The 23,539-nt window shown below is 44.8% G+C and overlaps 2 protein-coding genes across 18 annotated transcripts; one reads left to right on the top strand and one right to left on the bottom strand.

Moving 5' to 3' along the window:
* Window positions 1-520: 520 nt before the first annotated feature.
* Window positions 521-16,537, bottom strand: LOC111075163 (multidrug resistance-associated protein 1). 17 transcript variants are annotated; one of them, XM_041596312.1, is made up of 13 exons: window positions 16,429-16,537; window positions 13,605-13,730; window positions 11,991-13,508; window positions 11,776-11,913; window positions 11,472-11,618; window positions 10,038-10,122; window positions 9,162-9,981; window positions 8,713-9,089; window positions 7,748-7,968; window positions 2,512-2,729; window positions 1,938-2,444; window positions 1,497-1,878; window positions 521-1,440 (listed from the first exon to the last, which is right to left on the bottom strand). In XM_041596312.1, the coding sequence occupies exons 2-13, from the start codon at window positions 13,656-13,658 to the stop codon at window positions 1,249-1,251; spliced, it is 4,659 nt and encodes a 1,552-aa protein (XP_041452246.1). In that variant the 5' UTR covers window positions 13,659-13,730; window positions 16,429-16,537; the 3' UTR covers window positions 521-1,248. The 17 variants fall into 17 exon arrangements, with proteins under 17 accessions (XP_041452246.1, XP_041452248.1, XP_041452245.1 ...); XM_041596314.1 differs by lacking the exon at window positions 7,748-7,968 and adding an exon at window positions 7,283-7,503; XM_041596311.1 differs by lacking the exon at window positions 7,748-7,968 and adding an exon at window positions 6,316-6,536.
* On the top strand, window positions 14,158-23,087 carry LOC111081799 (PIH1 domain-containing protein 1-like). The gene is made up of 5 exons (XM_022377947.2): window positions 14,158-14,359; window positions 14,461-14,575; window positions 22,055-22,680; window positions 22,743-22,886; window positions 22,958-23,087. The coding sequence occupies exons 1-5, from the start codon at window positions 14,291-14,293 to the stop codon at window positions 22,991-22,993; spliced, it is 990 nt and encodes a 329-aa protein (XP_022233639.2). The 5' UTR covers window positions 14,158-14,290; the 3' UTR covers window positions 22,994-23,087.
* The last annotated feature ends 452 nt before the right edge of the window (window positions 23,088-23,539 follow it).

The following is a 23,539-nucleotide window of genomic DNA, read 5'->3' as shown; positions in this document are numbered from 1 at the left end:
ATGAACCGTTATTTCAAAATATACGAAAATCCTTTTAACAAAAAAGATTAAACTATAAAATAAAATAAACTATATTCCATTGGAAATATAATTTTAACTATAAAAGGGGCAGTCGTAGAAAAAAGAATAGGCGTAGATATGCTTAAAAGTAGATTCGATTTGTTAAGATATATGCAGGGTATACTTAAATTGTAGGACACTCATTAAAATAAAAATAGTTTTCTATATTATAATTATCTATCCTTATCCTATTCACTACTCCAAATTAGTTGTTTTATTTTTAAAAAAATGTGATTTCCAAATCTTTCCATTTCCTTCTTAATTAGATTCTTAATATTCGTGTCAGACGTTTAAAAAGGCATATGATTGGAAATTCATAACCGGAAATATTTTAATTATTTCAGCCAAAAAAATAGAACTCAAATTAATCCCCCATTACCATTTCAAATGCGTAATCTATTTAAATATATCCCCCTGTGTCCTAGACAAATTACAAATAATGAATTAAAACACCTTTATTTTTCAGTGGGATTTTGTAGGGTTTTTTTTTTTTTGTTACCACATTATTTTAATATATTATTTAAGTATACATTTTACAAACGTTTCAAAATTGATTTAACTACGTTGACCGTTATGTAACTGATTGCATCAGTCAAAGGCAGAAAATTCTTGAGTGAGAGTTTTGGATTTTTTCGTTTCCTTCGTTTCACTTGTGATTATTTTAAGTACATAAATACGTGGCATACATAAGAGTTTTCCTTGATCTTTCTTCAAGTTTACATCGGTTGTTTTGTTGTTTTAGAAAACTAAGTACAATAGACAATACAAAAATACGACTCGACTATGTAAATTCATACATAAATGTTAAATTACATAAAAAAAAGGACGCACGTAAGAATATTAAGTAACCGACGAAGACACGCCTGGTTTTTGAATGGGTTTTCGCTTAAGCTATGAACATTAGTTGGTATTTGCTTATCTCTTGTTTTTCATCTCTTTCTGGTTTCCGTTTCGGTTTCATTTTTGTTTCTGTTTGCTTTGTTTCTAGTTGCTGCCGCTACATTTAGCCATGAGGTAGAGCCAGTTGCCATTTGCCAATTAATTGATTTAAAGCTACCGTTCAATGAATTAGTTAGTTTATCTACTCGTCTAGCGCTAGGGTTTTTTAGTTGTTGTTGTTTAATTGGTTTAGGGGGGCAGACACTTCCATATGAGTTTCGTGGTTTGCAAATTGACATTCGTAGATCCTTAAACTAGATTGGCGTCCTTGGCCATGCTGTAGAACGCCGACTTGGGATCGCCCAGCAGCTCTGTGGGCGAGGCGAACTCGGAGATCTGTCCCTTGTCCAGCACAATCACCTTGTCCGAGTCCAAAATGGTGTTCAGCCGATGGGCAATTGTCAGGACAGTGCAATCCTTGAACTCCGAGCGAATCGTTTTCTATAAACATACGAATGTTACTCCGAATTTCAATTATTCTTGACACTAATGTTTACCTGAATCAAATCGTCTGTTTCCAAATCGACGGCAGCTGTGGCCTCATCCAAAACCAAGACCTTCGTCTTGCGCAGCAGGGCACGCGCCAAGCACACCAACTGACGTTGACCCACCGAGAGATTCTCTCCGCCCTCGGCAATCTCATGATTGAGACCCGCAGTCAAACTCTTGACAAACGCCTTCAAGTGGGACAGCTCCAGGGCCTTCCAGATCTCGTCATCGGTCTTTATCTCGAAAGGATCGAGATTGATGCGCAGGGAGCCAGAGAAGAGGACAGGATCCTGGGGAATGATGGTCAGGCGAGAGCGCAGCATGTGAAGACCCATGCCAGCTATGTCAACGCCATCGATCATGATGCGGCCGCCGGCAGCCTCAATGATTCTGCAAGCCACAGAGCAGATTAGCCAGTGTCGTGGGCTATAATCAGAGATTGATCTTACCTGAACAATGCCAGCGTCAGACTGGATTTACCGGCTCCAGTGCGACCCACAATGCCGACCTTCTCGCCGCCGGTGACGTTGAAGCTAACGCCACGCAGCACCAGGTCCAGACCCTCGCGATACCGCACCTGGAAGTTCTGGAACTCAACGCGACCCTCCTCGGGCCAGTGCTTGGGCTTGTTCTTGTCCTGCTCCAGCTCCCAGGCAGCCTCCTGCTTGGTCTCTCCATACTCTTTGATGCGCTCCACGGACACAATGTTCGTCTCGATGTCCGAGCTCATGCGCACCAGCCAGTTGAGCGTCTGTGTCACCTGCAGGGCATAGGTCACCGAAAGACCCACTAGACCGGGATCGGTCTGTCCGCCGAGCACAGCGAAGAGCGAGGCGAACAGGATGATCAGATTGCCGACCATTTCCAGGCGAATGGCCAGCCAACGATTAGCTATCACCGACGGATACTTGCACACCTGGTTCTTGTCCACCTTGGCGTCGGATTCCTCAATGAAGCTGTTCGGAAATATCGGAAATGAAATTAATTTCAATTCAAATTCAATTATATTCTATTGAAACTTACCGTTCGCCGACGTTGTAGGCACGAATGGTGGGCGCTCCAGTCACGGTCTCGCCGAAATGCGAGTAGATCGGGGAACGGGAAACAGACTCCAGGCGCATCAGCTGACGGGATGTGGCCACGTAGAAGCGCTGGGCGAAGTAATACAGCAGGGCGATGGGCACGATGACGGCCAGGAAAATGGGCGTGGACATGCTAATAACCACAATGGTAGCCAGAACCTATCCAAAGCAACACAGCAGAACAATATTAATATTCGAAATTCGGTGGGTAAAACTCGTTCGAAATGTGCGATATAAATGCGGCAGATTAGTTGGAAGAGAGAGAGAGAGATGATGGATAATATTGGGAATCGAATGCCGATACTTGATGGGAGAGTTTTTCGGGGGAAGGGAGAGAGTCTGGAGGCGCCGCCAATGGATAAGGTTTCTGTTAGTTTCGTATGAATTTTTACTTGATTAATTTGGATTAAAAGTTTTTGTTTTTTTTTTGTAGCAATTTGAAGACTAGAGAGTGCCGAAGGACGCAAAAATTACCTCAAACGCACACCAGATACAATCATTTATGACCTGCGGCATTTTCTGGTCAACCGATTCAATATCTTTCGAGAATCGGGACAGAAGGCGACCCACCGGCGTCGTATCGAACATTGTCATGGGTGCACGCATTACATTATCAAGGAGCAGCGTATGGAGCACATTGGCGGCGTGCAAAGTGCCCAGGGCCGGGGCCAAGTCCGAAAAGAAAGACGTTATACCTGCGATTGGTCAATTCGGAATGGATGGATGGTAGATTAAAATTCTGTTTAAGACTCTGATTTCGATTGCGTGGCAATTGCCAGTCATCCAATCAACAAATGTTCAGTGCTCGAGAAGCCTTCTGCGAGTCGGACAACGATCCAGCAATATACCCAACCAAACCCCGAATCGGCTTAGGATCGTTTCAGGGCTCAATCGGGCTCTGTGGATGCGATCACCATTAAGAGAGAGAGACAGACAACCACAGGATAAAAGGTAATGGTAGAGTCTTAAGAGTCTTAAGTTAAGAGATGAGCTTTGAACGAGAAGAAAACATGCTCCCGCTCCAGTCAAACTATCATTTATATTTGTATATACAAGCCAAGTACTTTCTAGTGATGTGGAGTACCGGAGAAAGCTTCAAATTGCTACGATATGATGAGTATCATTTAGATTGTTAGTTGAGGTAGTTGGGGCAGTTGGGGATTAGTGTATGTTAGTCACTGGGAACATACCCGAAACGCTTGCGAATTAAAGACGCGTGTTAGTTCTGGCAATACCAAATCCAATTTGTATATATCGTTAGCCAGACGATCGAGTATTCGGGCCCGAGGCTGGATGTCAAAGAATTCTTGCGGGGCATGCAGTATACGACCAAATAGATGGGCAAACAATTTCTGGGCAGCAGCCAAGCCGCCGAGGTAAACGAGAACTACACAACCTATATAGCCAATGACTGCGGATTTCGAGGGATTGTATTTAGAAATTTCTTTGGACACAAACAACTTGTACCAGCATTAATTCTTGTATAAGACAAAATTAGGACACTTTTTTTTGGGGGGTGTTATGATGGACCAATACTTGGGTTAGTGCAAGGAACGGAAACAATATTGACATTTCGATCTTTAAACTGAAGAGTAAACAAACGAAAGTTTCGGTGGAAATATACCTGGAGCCCTGTGCTCAGGACCATTCGTATATTGATCGGCATTACCAGGTCCAGACAGTTGATATCGTTCGAGCAGCGATCCAATATGCGACCCTTGGGCGTTATATCGAAAAACTCTGACGGACAGTGCATGAGATTGTTAAACAGTCGATGGAATACTCTGGATGAGGCATGTAGGGTGCATGTGAACAGTGTTATGGCGGCGCCGTAATTGCAGAGACCTGACATTCGTTGAATGATTTGATTTGATTTGATTTGGTTTGGTATTTGGTTTTGAATTCGATTAAAAGAGATAGTAGAATGTGGTTCATGGAATAGAGTATAAGAGTTGAGTTCATATGTATGTAGTATAAGTCTTAGTATCGAAAACTTGTGCCAGTACAAACCATAACTCATAATAATTCGCTACAAACCAAAAATTCTTTGTAAGAATCATAACAATAACTGGGAGGATAAAACTGGAAAAATTAAGGTAAAAGTATATGTGCAAATACCATCCAAATGAAGGTCATAAAGGAGTCCAGGGTGGCGGGTAACTCTTCGTCGACGACTTCCATGTCACCGCTGAAACTATTCAAGAGACGTCCGATCGGAGTCACATCGAAGAAGCGACACACGGAGCCCCGTATGATGACGTACAGCAGTTCATTGTGTATAAACTTGGCCGCCTTGAAGCCGCCCAGGTAGACGACCACGACCGCAAAGTAGGCTAACACACCTGCGAGTCGAATCCGAATGGATCGCAAAAAGGGAATGGAAGAGTGGAACGTTGCGCGCAGGCACGCATTGTGAATGACAATGGATATCGTTCAGGTTTTATGGCTTTATCTAAATGAGGCGATCGATCTCCTACAGCATTATCTCTATCGTTTACCAAAGCGTTTAACTTTAGTTCTCTCACCTTAAAAGGCTTAAACATTAGGGGCTCTGAGACCATGGACATCTTCAGAGTATGCTTTAGAGACCGTAACCCCTGGTTAAGGCTGGGATTGGATTATGTTTAATTAATGATAAGTTCCCCTTTTGGGCTTTCTCTCTCTCACATCAAGTAAAGGCGTTTTCGAGTTTCAATGAGGTGGTTTTAGTGTATGGATGAAGCAGAACTGAAAGTGGTGTGTGGGGATGCATGTTAGGTGTTGGTTGATAAGAGTGTGAATTAGATTGCGGAATTTTTGTTTGGGTTAGTAGTTATTAGTTTTGCACAGCTGGCGGTTACGTTTCGGGCCAATTTGTCATCGGGTTGCGTGTGCGTTCATTGGGATTTTAAGCAATTTGTAAGGTTCATTCTTTACCCCGAAACACATGTGCAACAAGGTTGCGAACAACGATGGCAGCGTACTGTCAACCGTGTCAATATCCTTGGAGTAGCGACTGAGTATGCGACCAATTGGCGTCGTATCGAACAGTTCCATTGGCCATTTGAAGACCACGTTCAGCAGCCTGATGAAAACTTGCTCTGAACAGTGTAGGCCACCCACCGCCAGGGCCAGTCCCGAAAAATATTTAGCTACCACTGCATGGATCGTAAGAACACAACGTTTTAGCCACACATAGTAGTACGAGTATTCATAAAAACTAACCCAAAAAATATTATCATAATTCAACTGTTTTGTTATTCATGCTCATGTTTGTCTTTTTTTGCATTGCTACAAGTGTACGCAGGATAGTAGGTGTTAGCTCCCGGAAAGTTAGTGATTCACATTTATAGGACTGGAGTTAGTGGCAGTAGTACGAGTATTCGGCGGGGATACGACGGGGTTTTGAGTGCAGTGCCAGGAATTCCAATTAAAAATATTTTGTAATTGTATTTACAGTCTCAGAAAGATATTTTATGTACAGTCTAGTCCTAAGCTACGATATATACAAGAGCGTCTAAATGTTTGCCGAACTTTTTTGGCCAAGACTCGAAAACGGTTGAGGTAAACAGTGGCTTTGAGATACAGATTCTTCGATGAATACTTTCGGGAGCGAATGTGAGGAGTACTTTGCGTTTCAGAGCCATAAACAAACCATTTCGATTGGATAGTCGATTAATAATCGTTCTAATCTTAAGCATTCCGATTAATGATTGAAAATTTCTTTATGGTTATGAAAAGCACTGAAAATTCAATGGACAGTTACCGCAAAGGCTTGGCTAATGACCATGCGCCACAGCATGGGCAGGGCATTATCGATGGTATCGACATCTTTCGAGAATCGATTAACAATGCGCCCAAGGGGCGTGGTATCGAATAGTTCCATGGGCCAGCGGAACACATAGTACAGCACTCGCTCGTGCAGCTCCTTGGAGCAATATATGCAGCCAAGGGCCAACGAGAGCGAACAAAGAAAGTACGCAGTAACTGGAAAATAAAATCATTTATGTTTTGTTTTTTAGAATGTTATCGCTTATCGGAAGCATTTGCAGCGGACACAGAGACAGGACGGGCATGATAACTTTGGTACGCTGCGAACGGGACTGGAACTACTCAGCTGTTTATGTACAGTCTTGGAAAACTATTTCCAGGGATACGCCTGATTCGAAAACGGTTGAGGCACAGTGGCTGTGAGATGCAGATTCTTGGATGAATATTGTTAGAAGGGAATGTGAGGAGTACAACGCGTTTCATAACTATAAGTCAGTGTAAAGTTTTCGATAAACTATTGACTTTCCTTTCCATAACAACTGCCTTATAGTTATGAAACACACTGCTTATTGGATGGACATTTACCGCAAAGGCTTGGCTTATGACCACGCGCCACAGCTGGGGCAGGGTGTTATCAAGTGTATCGACATCTTTCGAGAATCTATTGACAACTCGCCCAAGGGGCGTGGTATCGAACAGTTCCATGGGCCAGCGGAACACATAATACAGCAGTAGCTCGTGCAGCTCCTTGGAACAATGTATGCAGCCAAGGGCCAGCGTGAGCGTGGAGATTAAGTAACTAAGAACTGGAAAATAAAATCAGGGTTTTTATAGGATAATTGCTAATTGGAAGCATTTTCAGCGGACGTAGAGACAGAACTGGCATGAGAGAGGGGACCTGACCTACTCAGCTATTTAAAGGGAAAATTCGGATGGGTTCGGAGCTCCCCATAGATAATTACCACAAACAATTGCATCACGCCGAACCGCAAATTGAGGGGCAGGGTATTGTCAATGGTTTCGATATCCTTGGAAAATCGATTAACAATTCGGCCCAGTGGCGTGATATCGAACAACTCCATGGGCCAACGCATCGTGGCCTGGATTAGGATATTGTGCATGTACCGGGCGCTGTACACACAGCCCAGCGACAGTACCAGGGTGGAGAAATATCCGGTTATAACTTTTAGAATTGGAAGATTGACAGACATTAGATCCATTAGTCCGGAAAAAAAACACCCACAAAACGATTGCCCAAGGACGATTATTAGTATTAGTTGTGTTGGATAATGCATGATGAGCAGGCCGAACCGTGATTGATGATTGATAGTAAAGATATTCCTCAGTTGTTTGGTGCCGTGCTAGGATTAATTTTTAGTATCAAGTGCCATTTTGATTGGCATCGTATCATCATCAACATCATTTACCATGAAGCCCTGGCCCATGACGACACGTATGTTGAATGGCAGTACATTATCGATGGTATCGATATCTTTCGAGAATCGATTAACAATGCGTCCTAGCGGCGTCGTGTCGAACAGTTCCATCGGCCAGCGTAAGTTGTAGTACAAGAGCGTAGTATGCAAGGATCGTGAGCACGCGAGGCAACCCAATGAAATGGCCAACGATGAGAAGAAATTCACTGACACTACATGTGTGTATTCGATTGTTTTGGTTGTTGTCGATAATTTTGTTGTTTGTGGTGGGAGGAGGTCGGGTAGGGAGAATATAAATACACAACGTCGTAAATTAATATGGGTAGAAATTATTGAATTAACAATGTAGCACATCTACGCGCACCACACACACACACACACACAAAAGGAGAACCGTTAGATTAGTTGAATGTTTTGAGCCACGATAACAGGATATCGATTGTTACATTTGGATTGGTTCCATCTCTAATTAGATCGATTAACCATTTATGCCCTGTACCGCAATTCAAAACATTTGTTTGTGTAGAAAAACTAGTGTTACAATTCCATTATAGGGAATAACGATAATTATAGAAAGCCTAGCTAGTGTGTGAAAGCCGTGCAGGGCGCATTCGCAACAATCTGTGTGGAGTGTTTTTGCGTGTTCTGTGTTGTTTCAAGCCAAAGTGTGAGTGTGGTTTAGGGTTAATTGTTTAACGAAAGATAGAGGCAGTGGGGAGCTGTCTGAAAGGTAGCTGAGCAGCATGTGTTCTCTCGGCGCCAAAGTTAGAAGCAACAATAAATAAAGCATAAAAACATAAAAACAAAATTCCAAATACCGAAAATAAAAGCAAATAAACTATAAACAAGCGAACTACAAAAAAATCAAAACTTAAACCAACAAAATGGACAAAACGAACATGAAACAAATACTTATTTGGCAAATATAAAAAGAGATCGAATCACAATGGACTCACCTTGACCGAAACCGAATGCACCATAGACACCGAGATACATGTCCCTGAGTCCAGTATCATCTTCCACTCGTTTATCATTGGCCCACTTGGCTAGCCACAGATTCGAGCCGATTTGGAATGCTTGGAATACAAAGTTAAGCACGAGCGTGGCCACCGACAGGAAGATGCCAACGCTCTTGATATAATGCTTGTAGACGGCAAAATCAACGCCCCCAGTCTGGGACTTTTCCGTCTCGATGAGCTTGCCCTCGACCTCCTGCTTCTTTTTGAGCGAAACGGCCGAGGCAACGGAATCGTGCGAGTTCTGACGCCTGGTGCGACGTCGCAGGCTGCCGCCACTGCCGGTGCCCATCAGACTGTCGGCAGAGGTAACCGAACTAGAGATAAACAAACCAAAAATAATTATTATTATAGTGTGATGGCTTAAGGGAAAATTCCACTGCACTCACATGGAGTCTGATAGGCTTTCAGTGCGTGCCAGCTTAATGGCCTTCTCGACACTTCCAAGCAATTCAGGGACATCACCGGTGCTAGAGATTTGGCGTTTGATCTGGTTGAGCTCTTCCTCCTCGGCATTGCCATCTTGCAGATGCTGGATAATGAAGTCGGCAAAGGCGCCCTTGTTCTTCACCAGCTGATCGAACGTGCCACTCTCACTGATCTCGCCCATTTTCAACACATAGATGCTGTCCACCTGGGGCAGGAAGGTGACACCGTGCGTGACCAAAACGCGAGATTTGCGTGCCAAAAGTCCTTTCGGTCCGATCACTTCTTCGAAGATGTGTTTGCCTACATGCGAATCGACGGCACTCAGGGGATCGTCCAGCAGATAGAGATCTGCGTCGCAATAAACGGCTCTGGCCAGGGAGATGCGCTGCTTTTGGCCACCTGAGAGATTAATGCCCTTCTCACCGATTTCCGTGAGATCTCCGGCCGACAGAATATCGATATCGGCACGCAGGGCGCAGGCATCGATCACCTTGTTGTAGCGCTTCCGGTCGTACGTCTGGCCAAAGAGGATGTTGTCACGGACCGTCGCATTCTGAATCCACGCCTGCTGCGGCACATAGGCCAGCTTGCCCACCGTGTTGACTTCGCCCGCAAGTTTCTCCATCTCACCGAGGAAAGCCTGCACCACCGAGGACTTACCGGAGCCGACGGTGCCCACCAGAGCCACCAGATTGCTCTTACGCACCTCAATGTTGATGTTTCTTAGCGTAATTTCATCGCCCCACGAAAACTCGCCATTCTCAATGCTCATGGGATGGGCTGCAATTAAAGAAAACATTTTAGATATAATCTTTCCAATTGTAATATTCAATTACGTTTGGAGGAATCATGGAGTACGCTGTTGGGGTCCAGTTCTTCACTGTTCAGGAACTTGTTTATACGCTTCACAGAAACTTGCGTCTATCGATCCGCACATGGAAAAGAAAATCGATTAGAAATGCTGAACAACACACGGAAGTTTTCACACAGAATGGCGGTTAGTAGATGGGAGTTTTGTATAGGGGGAGAGTTGGGAAAGAAATGCTCCAGTCCAGAATTTAATGAATGCGTGGTATCCTCGACATCTACCGAGGTCATTAAATACCGCCTGCAGAAAGACGAGTATTTAAGGCATAAGGAATGGGAAGACAAAAGGGGAATGACTACCGCTAAGCAGAAATTTTTTCTGAGAATATTAAATTAGTTAATTTAGATAAGTTCTTTCTATTAATATTAATATGAATATAATCTCAAGGCGAGTACACCTACCACATGACGTGGCACACCGATGCTAGACTCGAGACACACAAGTGAAAAGAGAATGCTCGAGAATGGTAAGTACATTGATGCTAGAGTCATGTTTTGCTTATATTTTTTAACTGCTTCCTAATTCATTAATTTACGATAATGGAAAATAAGATTTTAGATGGAAATAAGAGTAACGGACAAATAATGTATATCAAAATATTCCCACCCGAAATACTACCTACTGCAAGAGATATCAGAGATAAAGCCAACAATTATATTCAAATGGAAAAAGCAGAGACCCACAACCAGAGGTCAGAGTATGGGGAAAATCGGAATTTGTATTGGTTCGGACAATTGTAGATCCCAGAGGATGAATGAGATGAAATAAATTTGGAATATCTTTTGAGGATTTCCTAAACGGATCGGTTCAGTGGTTAGAGGAGGTGTACGGGTTGGGGTGGGGATGTAAATTTGTTTTCGGCTAAAAAAAGAAATCAAATTTAATAAAATAAACATAAATCACAATCACAAAAACGTCACAGTAGCTGGGAACCAATCACAATGGGGGGCCCGGGGAGAGAGATCCAAAGTGTGGCAGAACCCCTTTCCATCGAGGGGCCCCCCACTGTGATCGAATTGAACGATATTGCAATTGGGATTAAACTTACTTGCACCAGGTTGGTGATCAGCATGGGCAACATTGTTAGCGGAAAACGAAGAATGTTGAATAATGATAATGAGACAAAGGTTTTGGTGGCATCAAGCACATTATTTTCATCGATTAGAACGTAAGTGGCAAATGTGACTAATGAAACCTAAAAGATAATACACGAGATTGTTTTAAACGATTTGCATTTGAATTCAAAAGTTTTGATTTTGGTTTGGTTTTTGTTTTGGTTTTGGTATGGATTTTGGAGTCGAGTCGATTGCGATGCACCATAGCCGAAGAGTAGGAAAAGATGTTTGTGCCGCTTCCATCACTATCACTATCTTTCTATCATCCTCATCATCACAGCCTTTACCTCGGCTATGTCAACTGTCAGCATGGGCAAGACGGTCAGCGGGATTTTCATGATGTCGAATAATGCGAGACTGACAAACACTTTTTCGACGCTCAGCTGATTCGCCTCGCTGGTCAACACGTAAGTGGCAAATGTGACCAGGGAAACCTTTTGTTTTTTTTTAGATATTGTATATAGACACATTCGGATAGTTCCAAGATTAGTCCAACAGTCCAAAAATTCATCGGCGGCGCACTGCCACTGCCGGCTGCTGTAAAGAGATTTCAAAGTTTCGCCCGCCGTCCGGGACGTGGGCATATCTTACCAGGAAGGGGGCACATGACCACAGGAATGATGTGCTGGCATTCAGATAGGCCGTCGATCGTAGTGTGGCTATCTCCTTGTCACGGATGTCCAGCACTTGCTTCTCAAAGCTCGGCTCCCAGGCATACAGCTTGAGGACCTTTACATCCAAGGAATATACAATATATAGAGCATTAGAGAAATATCTTTAGATAGCATTTAGGTTTCGCGACTCACCTTAATGCCACTCAAAACCTCATTCATCAGCTTGACACGCTCATCCTTGTACTTCATTTGACGTATCTGATAGGTCTTGATGCGACTGGCAATCACACCATTCACCGGAATGAGTATAATCATCACAGCCAGGCCGGCGAGCACAGAGGGGCCCAACTGCTGCCACAGGAAGAACAAAGCCAAACCGATTTGCAGTGGCGCCGACCAGATCATGTTCAGGTACGTGGTCAATTCCATGAAACGTTGCGCATCCACGGCCATCAGGTTGACAATCTCGCCGACAGTGGACTCCTTTTTGGTGGCATTGGAGATGCGCAGGGCCTTGCGATAGATGGCATTGATGAGGGCGGTGCGAATGCGCAGGCCCACAATGAACATGCGATGGAAGTATTGGCCGAGAATGAAGGTCTGGGCAGCGGCCAGGATGAACAGCACAACGGAGTACAGGATGCCCTTCCATTCGGGCTGGGGATCGGTCTCCTGGTGCTCCACAAAGCTAATTATCAGGCTAAGCACCTGGGGCTGGGCAAAGGTCAGGGTATCGGTGATGAGCTTCATGAGGGCTCCGAACAAAAAGACGCCGCCAAAGGACTTGTAAATTGGCGGCATAATGCTGGCCATGCCCTTCTTGCGTCCAGTCTTCTCTCCGTGCGGATTCTCGAACGTCACATTGCCATTGCTAAACTGAGCCTTGGGCTCCACCTTGGCGCGGCCCTTGTAGTTTTTGCGCACATTCTGGTTCCAGTGATAGGCAAAGATGGGCATCACCTCGGAGCAACTGTCCTGGGGACGCAGATCCCACAGATCCTTCTCCTCCAGCGGATTGCGGTAGCCCTTGAGGGCCATCTTATCGAACCACTGGTACGTGATTCTCGACAGGAAACTGGCCGACAGTTCGGGTATCTCGTTCTCGCCTCGCTGGTACTTGGTCTGCCTGGGCTGGCCATCGGCGAAGCAGTTCAGCAGCAGCATACAGCAGTAGAAGGTGAACGACACGAAGAAGCTCACGTACATGTACTCCTCCCAGGAGAAATCCGATTCGGATGGCTGCTGAGAGTCGTTGATCTTGCTGCGTTCCGATGCGGCGCTCACCTCGGTGCGACAGCGCGGGATAGCGAACACGGTCAAAAGGAACCAGAACAGGAACTGGCAGCCGGTTGTCTGCACACCGTACTTCCGATTCAGCGGTATGAAGATGAAGATCAGCAGGAAGGTGGCAAACTTGATGATGGGACCCCACACATCAAGGTCGTACAGAGGTAACTCCGAGTCGCCGCCCTTCTTGACCAGCGCCATGATCAGGTCGAGGGCATTGATCACCAGAAGTCCGAGATTCACCAGCAGCTTGCTCACGCTCAGCTTGTTCCATGGTATATTCCTGTCCAAGCTGGCCTTTAGATAATAGAAATCAAAGACCACAAATAGCCAGTAGAAGGCGCAGGGCGTCCACACGAGGGCGGTCTGTTCGAAGCAGGGCGTAAAGTCCGGATTGTTTGTATACCAGGTCTCTGTGGAGTTCTACAACAGACACGACACACAAGAAAAACCAATTAAAAAATAGTTATAGTTAATTGATTAGAGGAATTCGATCGGTAGATCTATGCAATGACGCACCCAGAATGTGGATCCACAAAACCTGTCCATCGGCGAACCAATATCCTCCGCCATTGCTCTCTGATCGTCTTTTAGTGCCTACACCACGTGCAGTTCTTGCGGGAATTGTTGGGATAAAACTTGCAACTATAATAGAAGAAAAAAAAAACAAAATTTAACCAGCTGTTCCGTTCTCAAGCGGCGCAACAACAACTTGCTGTTGGTATTTTTTGGATGGTATTTCAGTTTCTATAGTAACCAGCGCTGCCAACTTTTTAGCAGAAACTAGCTATTTCGGCTTAAAAGTGAAAAAATATCTTTAAAAATAGCATTATTTTATAGCAACATATAATAACGCTAAAATTATGTTGTCTATTCCGACCGGCTCATGTATGCAAATCTTGACAGCAGATACACATCAGATGCCTTGATTAGTATCGAGCTAAATTATTTTTGCGAGAAAAATATTATTAAAATCTAGCATATATATATAAGTATTAAATCCAGCTAATAGCCAGAACTAGCGCTAAAAGAGCTGATTTGGTATTATTACCCTAATCACATACGGTCACGCTTTATTAAATTGTGACAAGTTGTCAGCCCTGCTGGCAAATTCAGAAAAATTTGTGCATGTAGAAAATAATCAAAGTTATTTAACGCTCTATTTAGATTGTGATTTGAACGCGCGAGCTGAGTAAAATATAATCATGGCACGCCGCACAAATTTCATCGATGGCAACGACAGTTTTCGCGATCAGAATCTACGTTTTGTTCGGGTAAGCCACAAACACCGCAGCGAAGAAGAAGAAACGCTTTTTTTTTCTACGCCAAAAATATATATGTATGAACTCTTTCTTGGTTTTCTTTGCCGGCACAGAATGAGTTTGAGGATAATGTTAACCAGTTCTTCGGGGGCGCCAATCCATCTGGCAATATACAGCAGCAGCAGCAGGCGCCACCGCGGGATGCCCTGATTGTGCAACCCACACCAGGTGAGTCCGACCGGGTGGTGACTTCCCTGCCGACGGTGGAAGCCCAAGAATGTGCGAAATTCTTGCCGGCCAGGCATGACACCAATTTTATTGTGAACAATTGCGCATATCTTTTGAACGAGCTCTTGCCGTGGGGCTAATCTCTACGAGTGCGGAATCATGTCTTTCAGATAGCCATCTTTTCGCCTCTTGTCGCTATCGATTGCGCGCGCGGTACCGTACCCCTAAGTATAGTACAGTGAATGCGCGCTAAGTTTTACACAGGGCAGGCCAAAGGTGTCACTTGAATGGCTTTTTATTTAAGAACCACACCACTAGCTATAGTTTTTAATCTTTGTTTATTTTATTTTTTGGTAAGTGTATGGGAAATCCGACCCGAAGGTCTCCCCTCCACCCACTCCAGTGTCGCTGGGCAGTCTTTTATGTCACTGTCAATGCCAAATATGCAACAAAAAACTAGTTTTTACACAAGAAACAAAAGTTAATCTTGGACCACCAGACGAAGCCCCCGGGAGGAGGAGAATTTTAAGGCGGCTAAGGCGGTGTGGCCTGGCCGCTAGTCACATTTTATGAGCACTAAAAACTTGTTTTGCCGCGTCGTCCCGTGTTTTAAGCATTTGGCCTTAGATAAAATTCTAGCCGTTGAAAACAAGTATTAGATTTTTGATATAATTAGCAGCGAAAACCAGTTCCCCCCCATCCATCCCATCAAGCAATTATATAATTTTTTCAACAAAATAAAAGTTCCCCTCTTTTGACAAACATTTTCAATTTCATATAAGTTTTCGCTTTTCCTGAAATTTCACTAACGAAATTGTGCACTGTCATGATGAGATGCTGGTTAGATCTGGCTAGATCCCCAGAGATTCATCTGATAAAAATACTGCCTGGTTCATAAGACCTTTCCTTGTTGAATGGAAATTTGAGCTTAAATTTGTTTGCTTTTCAGCCGGTATATGTATGATGTGATATGCTATATTTATTGTTATTTCCCCTCAACGCTTCTTGATATACAATATTTATAGACACTTGACAGTGTTTGTCCGCAACCGAAGCGATAAGGCGGAGTGTATATTCTGGCCCTCAAGAAGTCCTCTTCCCGGTTGCTCACTGTTTTTTCCAGTTTCCCCCTATCTACTATATCTTTTTTGTATTTTGTCACGAAATGGCTTCTTATCGGCTCTGTTATACTAGATGCTTCTTTCAGAAAACACTCCGCAACAGTCTCTTTCTAGTTTTGAATTGCATTTTATAATCCTGGCCGCTTCTTATCGCCTTCACACTTGCTCTAGTTTGTTGTTCCTGTTCTACGAGCAACAACAATATAAGTTTCATGGCTACTTTATGTTCCGACAAGCCCGCGATTATCAAGACCTCCAGCTGAATCTGTCGAAGCTACTATAGATACCATCGTTCCAAGGCCTGTTAAAAACGCGTTTGCCCATGACGTCAACACGAATTACAGAAATCTAGCCATAGCCATAGCCTATTAGTTGCTGTTTTTGTTTTTGTTTTCTCTGCCATTTGTACATGTGTAATTTCATTCGTATAACCTTGCCAATACCAATTTAATTATTTTTGTATTTTTTATCAATTAAATAATCGCGCTTGAAGCATGACAAAACACTAATTGTTGTTATCAAACAATTTGGAACGTGATTCACCTAACAACCACCCCACCAAAAAATGCGGGAGAAATGTTTGAGCGCGGGAAATCCGTTTGAAATATTTCACAATTTCTAGAAACAAAACTCACGCACCACCACTACGCACACACACTTGTTACGCCTCGCGAACGGACGAACCAGAGAATCGATGCGATGCGATGCGACCAAAATGTCACTTATAATTACCTCTACGTATACGGCGGGCGGGGGGAAAGAATCAAATCGAATCGGTTGAAAGGCGGGGCACACAATGAAAAGACTGAACCGGCTCGCAACGAGCTGAAAAGTTAACTGAATGGCAGCCAAACGTTGCGGACAAACTTATTTGTTTGGCATTTCAATATACGAACGAACCGCACACACAAAAAAAATATATGCACAAAAGAGAGCGCTGATATACCCCACAACGACGCAGAGAGGGAGATAGACTAAACCCTATATAAAGAGAGAGATATGGGTGAAACAAAAAGAAAAAAACCCAGCAACACGATAGATAGCGGGTGTTAAAAGAGAGAGAGAGAGGAGGGCGCCATACTCTCTCTCTCAGACTTTGATCAATGAAAAAGCTGTAAAGCCCGGCTTGAAGTTACAGTTAAAGCCAGCATGAGAGCTGGTCACACTGCAAAACACTGGATTAACTGTGTATTGGCACTGTCATTTGTCGTGGCCAGAGATAACGCCAGCCTACACTCAGTCTCTCCTCTCTTAATACCAAGAACCTCTCGAATTGAGTGATATACATACAAATATATAAACACTTTCCAGATGTGATGAAATAATTTGAGCCCCAAAGAGAGATAACTAAAACAAAAGCAGGCAACTCTTTAAAACAACAAATCAAATCAACTTCAAAGGGGCTGTGAGGCGGCAGCAACCCCAAATGTGGCATATTTAATGGGTATCTTTGGTGTATTTGTAGCTGTATATTTTGTAGTGTTTTTGCTCACGTTTTATTATTACTGTTATTTATTTATTAATGAAAACCTTGAAAGTTTCGTGTGTAGACAGGAAACCCCAGTGACTAGTCTTAACCAGAGTTCTTCCTTCCCTCCTTCTACACTTTTACACAGACGGCAATGAGCTGGACAGTCGCCGGCAGTTTCTGCGCCACTTGGGCGCCAGTCCGGCAGTGGCACACGCCCTGGCCATGCGCACCCTCGAGGTGCCTAATTTTGATCTGCGCCACTTCCAGAGGCGCCGCTATCGCCTCAGCGTGGAGCTGGGCGACTGTCGGCAGCCCGAAGTTGATGCCGTTGTGCTTCAGTCGATCGGCACTCTGGTGGAGAACTCCGAACAGAATCGAATCCAGAGTCGTCTACGTCCACGCACACCGTCGCCGCCGCGCAACATCAACTGGCACAACAACCGCGAAATATCGCCGCAGCAGATTGAACGATCGCGTCCACGCACACGCAATGTCGATGATAATATTCGGGGCCGTCCCAGGGGCGCACCAGTTTCCAGGGAGAACTTTCCAGCAGCTCCAATGGATGCTGGCCCACCCCCAGGTCGCAGGAATGAGATACCATCGCCAGGTCGTCGGGATGATGTCCCACTTGCTCCCAGAATGAATGTTCCACAAGGTCGCAGGAATGATGCACCACCGGGACGCAGAGATGTTCCACAAGCTCGCAGAAATGATGCCCAACCTGCTCCCAGAATGAATGTTTCACAAGGTCGCAGAGATGCTGTCTCACCAGGACGCAAAGATGTGGTTGCTTTTGATCCGAGAGACAATGTTCCACCAGCACGCAGGAATGATCGCAGCGATGCTGTTCCACCTGCTAATGTACCACAAGGTCGCAGGAATGATGGCCCAACAGGACGCAGAGATGCTTTTCCACCTGGTCCCAGGGAAAATGTTCTACCAGCACGCAGGAATGATCGCAGCGATGCTGTTCCCCTTGTTGACAGAGAGAATGTAGGACGCAGAGATACTGTTCCTTCTGGTCCCAGAAAGAATGTACCGTCGGGGCGCAGAGCACCGGCTGTTCCAGCAAATCCCATCAGGGCGGCAATCCCAACAGTTCCCATGCAGTCAATACCACCTCGTGGCAAACAGACGGCTGCTGTTGGTCCCAGAAAGACCGTTCCGCCAGTTCGCATGGATCCGGTTCCACCTGTAGTTCGGACACAAGATCCTAGTGAGGTCCTACCACCAGTGCGAGGGAATCCTGGTGCCCCAATTCGCGGAAAGCCAGGCCCCCTCGGTCGCGGGAAGCCTGGTCCAACCGGTCGCGAACCTGTCGCAGGTCGCGGCCCTCCAAATCAAGGAAAGCAAAATCCAAATCCTGGTCCCAACATTCGCGGAAAACCTGGCCCATCCGATCGCAGGAACAATATTCAAGGTCCAGCTGACCGCGGACAGTTTGTTGCAGGTCGTGAGGCACCTATTCTTCCAGGTCCCAGGCAGACAGGCTCACCCGGTCGCCGAGACAATAGTCAAGGATTTGTCGAACGAATTGATCTGACGCAGATGTCCAGCCATGAACGCAGTCCTTCGCACTTTGACGGTGCTCGCAATGATTCCTACCCGAATATTCGCCCAGAGCGTAACCCAAACAATCGTAATGACAATTTTGAGATGAATAATCGTGGCATGGATCCAGAGTTTTGCGGCCAGTCGGACTTTAACGATCCACGCTTCAACCACGCCCAACGTGGACCTGGCCCTGATGAATTTTTGGCCAACCAACGTCAGAACATCGATCACGACGACAGCGACGACTTTCAACGCCAGCAGCGCGGCTTTGATCGTCCACAGCCCCCAGCCCCTTTTATGGGCAATCCAAACACAGAATTTTTCGATTCTGAGCCCAACTTTGGGGGACAACAGCAGCAGTCAAGAAACATTGGTGGACGCCCCCAAATTGGGAACAACTATCAGCGCATTTTCCACAACGATCAAGTAACGATCCTACGTACGGACATGGTCGATCTCAACGAGCGCCATTTCGATCGTAATCCGGATAACATTGGTCCAAATGATTGCCACTTTGAGGGGAACTTTCGTGATCAGGAACCACGTTTCAACGATGACAGAGATGGCCGGCAGTTTATGGACGAAGAGCGCCATCGTGGACAGCAGCGGGCGGACAATTTTGGACGTCCGCACGAGGATCAGAACGAAAATTGGGGCTTCTACAGCCGCGATACGGAGCGATCTGATAATTTTGATCGTAGCTTAGAGCGCAATGATCCGCAGAACAGAGATGTTCGCTTCAATTTGAACAACGAACCGAACCACCGAGATCTTCGTTTCAATTTAAGCAACGATGATCGTAATGCATACAGACGCGATCGCAATGATCGGTATGATCGCAACGATCAAGGCTTCATTAACGACAATTGTCGTGATCAGATGATTTTTAATGACTCTGGACCTGGACCCCATCAATCCAATCAGAGTCGGTTCAGTGGTGATCATCGCTTTGAGAACGATCGTGACTTCGATCAGCAGCAGCGCCAGTATGATGGAAATTTCAATCAATCGAACAACCAACGAGAGTTTGACACTTTCCCCGACGATTTCCAACCGAATCAATATCAAGACAATGTTGATATTGATTATCAAAACAGAGGAGACCAACGCTCGTTGGATCGTGGTAATGATCGCTCTGGCAGTGGTTACCGCAACACAAATGCTCACAATCAAGAACGTAACACAGCCAGAAATATAAAACCTGATGGTCCACCTTCAAACCGTTCGAATCAATCCCGAAAGGCTCCACGGAATGCCATTGCAGGTGGTCCCAATCAATACCGAACCAATTCATCTGTAGATCGTGGTGGAAACGCAGCAAGAAATTCCAATCAAAACCGAACAAATTCATCTGCAGATCGTGCTGGAAACGCAGCAAGAAATTCGAATCAAAACCGAACAAATTCCTCTGCAGATCGTGCTGGAAACGCAGCGAGAAATCCCAATCAAAACCGAACCAATTCATCTGCAGATCGTGCTGGAAACGCAGCAAGAAATCCCAATCCTGTAGCTAGAGCCTCTGGTGCAAATCAGAACAAGCAAAATCCATCAACAATCCCAGCCAAAGGTGGCAAGAGCACTTCTGCTGCCAGCAATCAGGCCAAGACAGCCAAGAATCCAGCCCACCCTGGTGGCCCAGCCGCCAATCCAGAGGCAAATACTTCAATGCAGGCCAGGAAAATGCCGGGCAAGCCGCCAGAGGCAAACCCTCGTGCTGGTAAGGGTTACAAAACTAAAACATAAATCGTCTCAAACATTGCCAGTAAATGTTTTATTTCCTGTAAAACTTTTACTGGGAATGAATGATGCGAGTATGAATAATTTCTGAGGGCGGCAGGGATGCAGTCCGGTTAAAGAGAGCCTTGAGTTGTGGCTCTCACTGTTCGAAGATAAAAAAACTCTTCAAGGGGAGTATTTTTCTATTGATGCCTCCTTTAAGAGACATTCCTATTCATATCTGAATAGATATGAATCCACTTCAGGGGAGTATTTCCCCATTGGCAATCCATTCGGATTATACCGAACCAATCCAAACCGACTTGCATCCCCGCCCCGTGAAGAATATTTGTAAAGAATATAACACCGGGTATTTCCCATCATTTTACAGGGCAAAAGCGAGTCGCTGGGGATGCAACCAAGCCACCAGTTGGGGACGAGATTAAGCGACGCAGAGTTATCAGGGGTAAGGGCTTCCTTATCGGCGGCAGAAAGCTGCCGTATGTGGAATACAGTCAAGAGTTGCCCCAGGCCGAGGAGGCGTCCTATGCTGTGACCTTCTTCGAGCAAAAACCCAACTACAATACGAACATCTATGCCAACGAGGATGGCATAGTTGTGGAGGAGCACGACGGCGGCGACGACGATAGTTCGGACAGTGAAATTGAGTTGCCCGAAACCACAAAGGGGGGCAGGCAATATGCTAAAAAGAGAACCCAAAATCGCTTGCGCAAGGAATGGACAGATTTGTATCGTAAGCAGAACTACAAGGACTGGCACAACTGGTGGACGGACTACAAGTGGTGTGGACACGAGATCAACAAGGTGCTGGAGAAATTCCCCAACCGAAATCTGGAGCATCGCTTCTTACCCATATATAAGAACTCCACCACCGAAGGTGTGGTTAGAAAGGTCCTACAATTGGGGCACCTTGCATTGGACAAGAACACGTTCAATGTGCAACGCAACATGCGGGCCATCTTCTTGCTAATGAACGACACTTTCCTGAATAATCTGAAAATGGAGAATATTGAACAGCTGGAGAACCTAATTCGGCGTGTGCCCAACCATCTGTGGCTGTATAAGCTCCGTAGCATGGTCTATGTGTGGACGAAACATCAACAAGTCTTGAAGGACACCCCAAGCAATATAAGGAAAGCGTTGCTCAATTCATATGCCAAAAAATGGAAGACTCCCATGTTCCACTGGCTGGCCAAGCAGGCCTTTGATGAGCTCAAGGTATGTTCTAAAAGAAACAAAAAACCAGTATTCCCCAATAAAACCAACATTAATTTTTATTGCTGTACCCCATCCACAGGCAATCAGTGAAATCTCGTGGCCGGATCACAATCGTTTCTATCCGGGCATAAAGAAGCCCCTAAAGAAACAGATGACATGCGGCAAATCCATCATTTAAATTGCGCATGCATTTTTTAATAGACTCGTAGTATTGATGATATGTAAATTGAATTAAAATAAAATAAAAATTTCCCTCCACCTTGACTCAGATATGCAATGTGCATATAATCCAGTTAATAATATCTCTATAAACTCCTTAATATCCCGTCAAATTAAACCACTAATGAGCCCACCTTCCTTTCCACATTCCGTCAGGATTCTGTATGAAGAGCTTCAAGGTGAACACCAATGAGAAGTTCTTTATCAATGTGTGCCAGGCCCCGGAGGTGCCAGCACCCGAAGACGTCACCGAGGAGGAGCTAATTGCCATACTGGAATCACCGACACCGGGCTCGTTTCGTGTGCCCATGAGCATCTCGGATCCGCGACAAACCAAGGATCGTTCGAACAAGACCGTCGATGTCTGCGACATTGCCATCAATCCGCAGTTTCTGGTCAAGTTGCAGAAATCGCAGCTGTTCAAGAACTTCTTTCAGCAACTGGCCGCCGAGGCACTCAGCGAGAAGTACAACGTTCAGATATCCATGGAGAAGACCATTATCCTGAACAATCGTAAATTCATGGGCACCCTGGTCTCACATCGAGTGCGCAACGCTGATGTGAAACATGTCCAATCCGTGACCGGTAGCCCGGCTGCTGCCATTGAAGCCGGCGAGGATCAGCAGAAGGCGCCTTCGAAATTGGTCCAGGAGATCGATGCCAAACATGCGGCTGCAATCAGGAATAGCCGCCAGACAGAGGAGCTGCAGTACAAGCTACGTGCCCAGATCCGCGATGAAGCTGTTCATGAAATCCACGCCGAGATCTATCTGCCCAATTGTGTATGTATTTTTTAAATAAATAATACTGTATATATTGATCATTAAACTCTTCAATTTAATAGGTCTCCTCGCATGAGGTCAACCTGGATGTGGGTGAGGACCGCATCTTGGTTGAATCCAAGAAACACGGCTATCTCTTTGACAAATTTGTGAACTATCGCCTGCAACAGGATCGCGCCCGTGCCCTGTTCGACAAGACAAGCAAGGTGAATAGACAGGAATCCCCAGTTATCCCATAAACTTTTTTCTATAATAAATACTTTTACTTGTCTTTCAGATGCTTCAAGTCCGCATTCCTGTTTACAGTCAATAGCCATAGAAAACCATAGAAAAGGCATTTTCGCCTTATATATTTATAATGTTTAAAAATAAACTGTTTCATTTTGAAAATGTAACCAAACTGTGAACATTTTTTCGGTTTTTTATTTGGGAGAAATCTAGTTTTTTTCCCCCTATAAATATATTAAACTGTTTAAGGACTTTATTCCCCACAGAATGGAGAAGAAAGGTAGAGAATTTTGTATAGATTGTATATCAAACTTCCTCGCTCATTATATCCATTTTTATTGTTCCATGTCGCGATGAAAATATAGAAATTTTCCATCGTTTGTTTTTCTAGTATCTATCGGTATTTTATTTATCTTGTCGCAAAATTTCGGTAGCTAAAAATTTCGCAGGGATGAATTCCGATCGTTTTCCAAACTAAATTATACCTGTTTTCGCCAGCGAAATTTGTATATTGTCTTAGTGGCAAGCTGAAGATATAATGCAATAGCATCTTTGGGGAATTCTTGCTCCATTCCCACTGTCATCGTCACGTTCAATATATATGTTAGTGAACTAATAGATATGTAAACAT

This window comes from Drosophila obscura, unplaced genomic scaffold (assembly GCF_018151105.1).
Source record: "Drosophila obscura isolate BZ-5 IFL unplaced genomic scaffold, ASM1815110v1 contig_14, whole genome shotgun sequence".
Lineage (NCBI taxonomy): Eukaryota > Metazoa > Arthropoda > Insecta > Diptera > Drosophilidae > Drosophila > Drosophila obscura.
This window is presented reverse-complemented; position numbering and strand designations above follow the sequence as displayed.

What these genes read in the sequence shown, in the direction of transcription:
- LOC111075163 (XM_022368288.2), bottom strand. Translation starts at nt 13,658, where the DNA reads ATGGCGGAGGATATTGGTTCGCCGATGGACAGGTTTTGTGGATCCACA. An exon ending in TTTGTGGATCCACATTCTGG is followed by an intron (nt 13,509 to 13,604) that starts GTGCGTCATTGC and finishes TGTCTGTTGTAG; the next exon opens with AACTCCACAGAGACCTGGTA. An exon ending in GAAAGCCTATCAGACTCCAT is followed by an intron (nt 9,090 to 9,161) that starts GTGAGTGCAGTG and finishes GTTTATCTCTAG; the next exon opens with TTCGGTTACCTCTGCCGACA.
- LOC111081799 (XM_022377947.2), top strand. Translation starts at nt 14,291, where the DNA reads ATGGCACGCCGCACAAATTTCATCGATGGCAACGACAGTTTTCGCGAT. An exon ending in GATTGTGCAACCCACACCAG is followed by an intron (nt 14,576 to 22,054) that starts GTGAGTCCGACC and finishes ACATTCCGTCAG; the next exon opens with GATTCTGTATGAAGAGCTTC. An exon ending in TGTTCGACAAGACAAGCAAG is followed by an intron (nt 22,887 to 22,957) that starts GTGAATAGACAG and finishes CTTGTCTTTCAG; the next exon opens with ATGCTTCAAGTCCGCATTCC.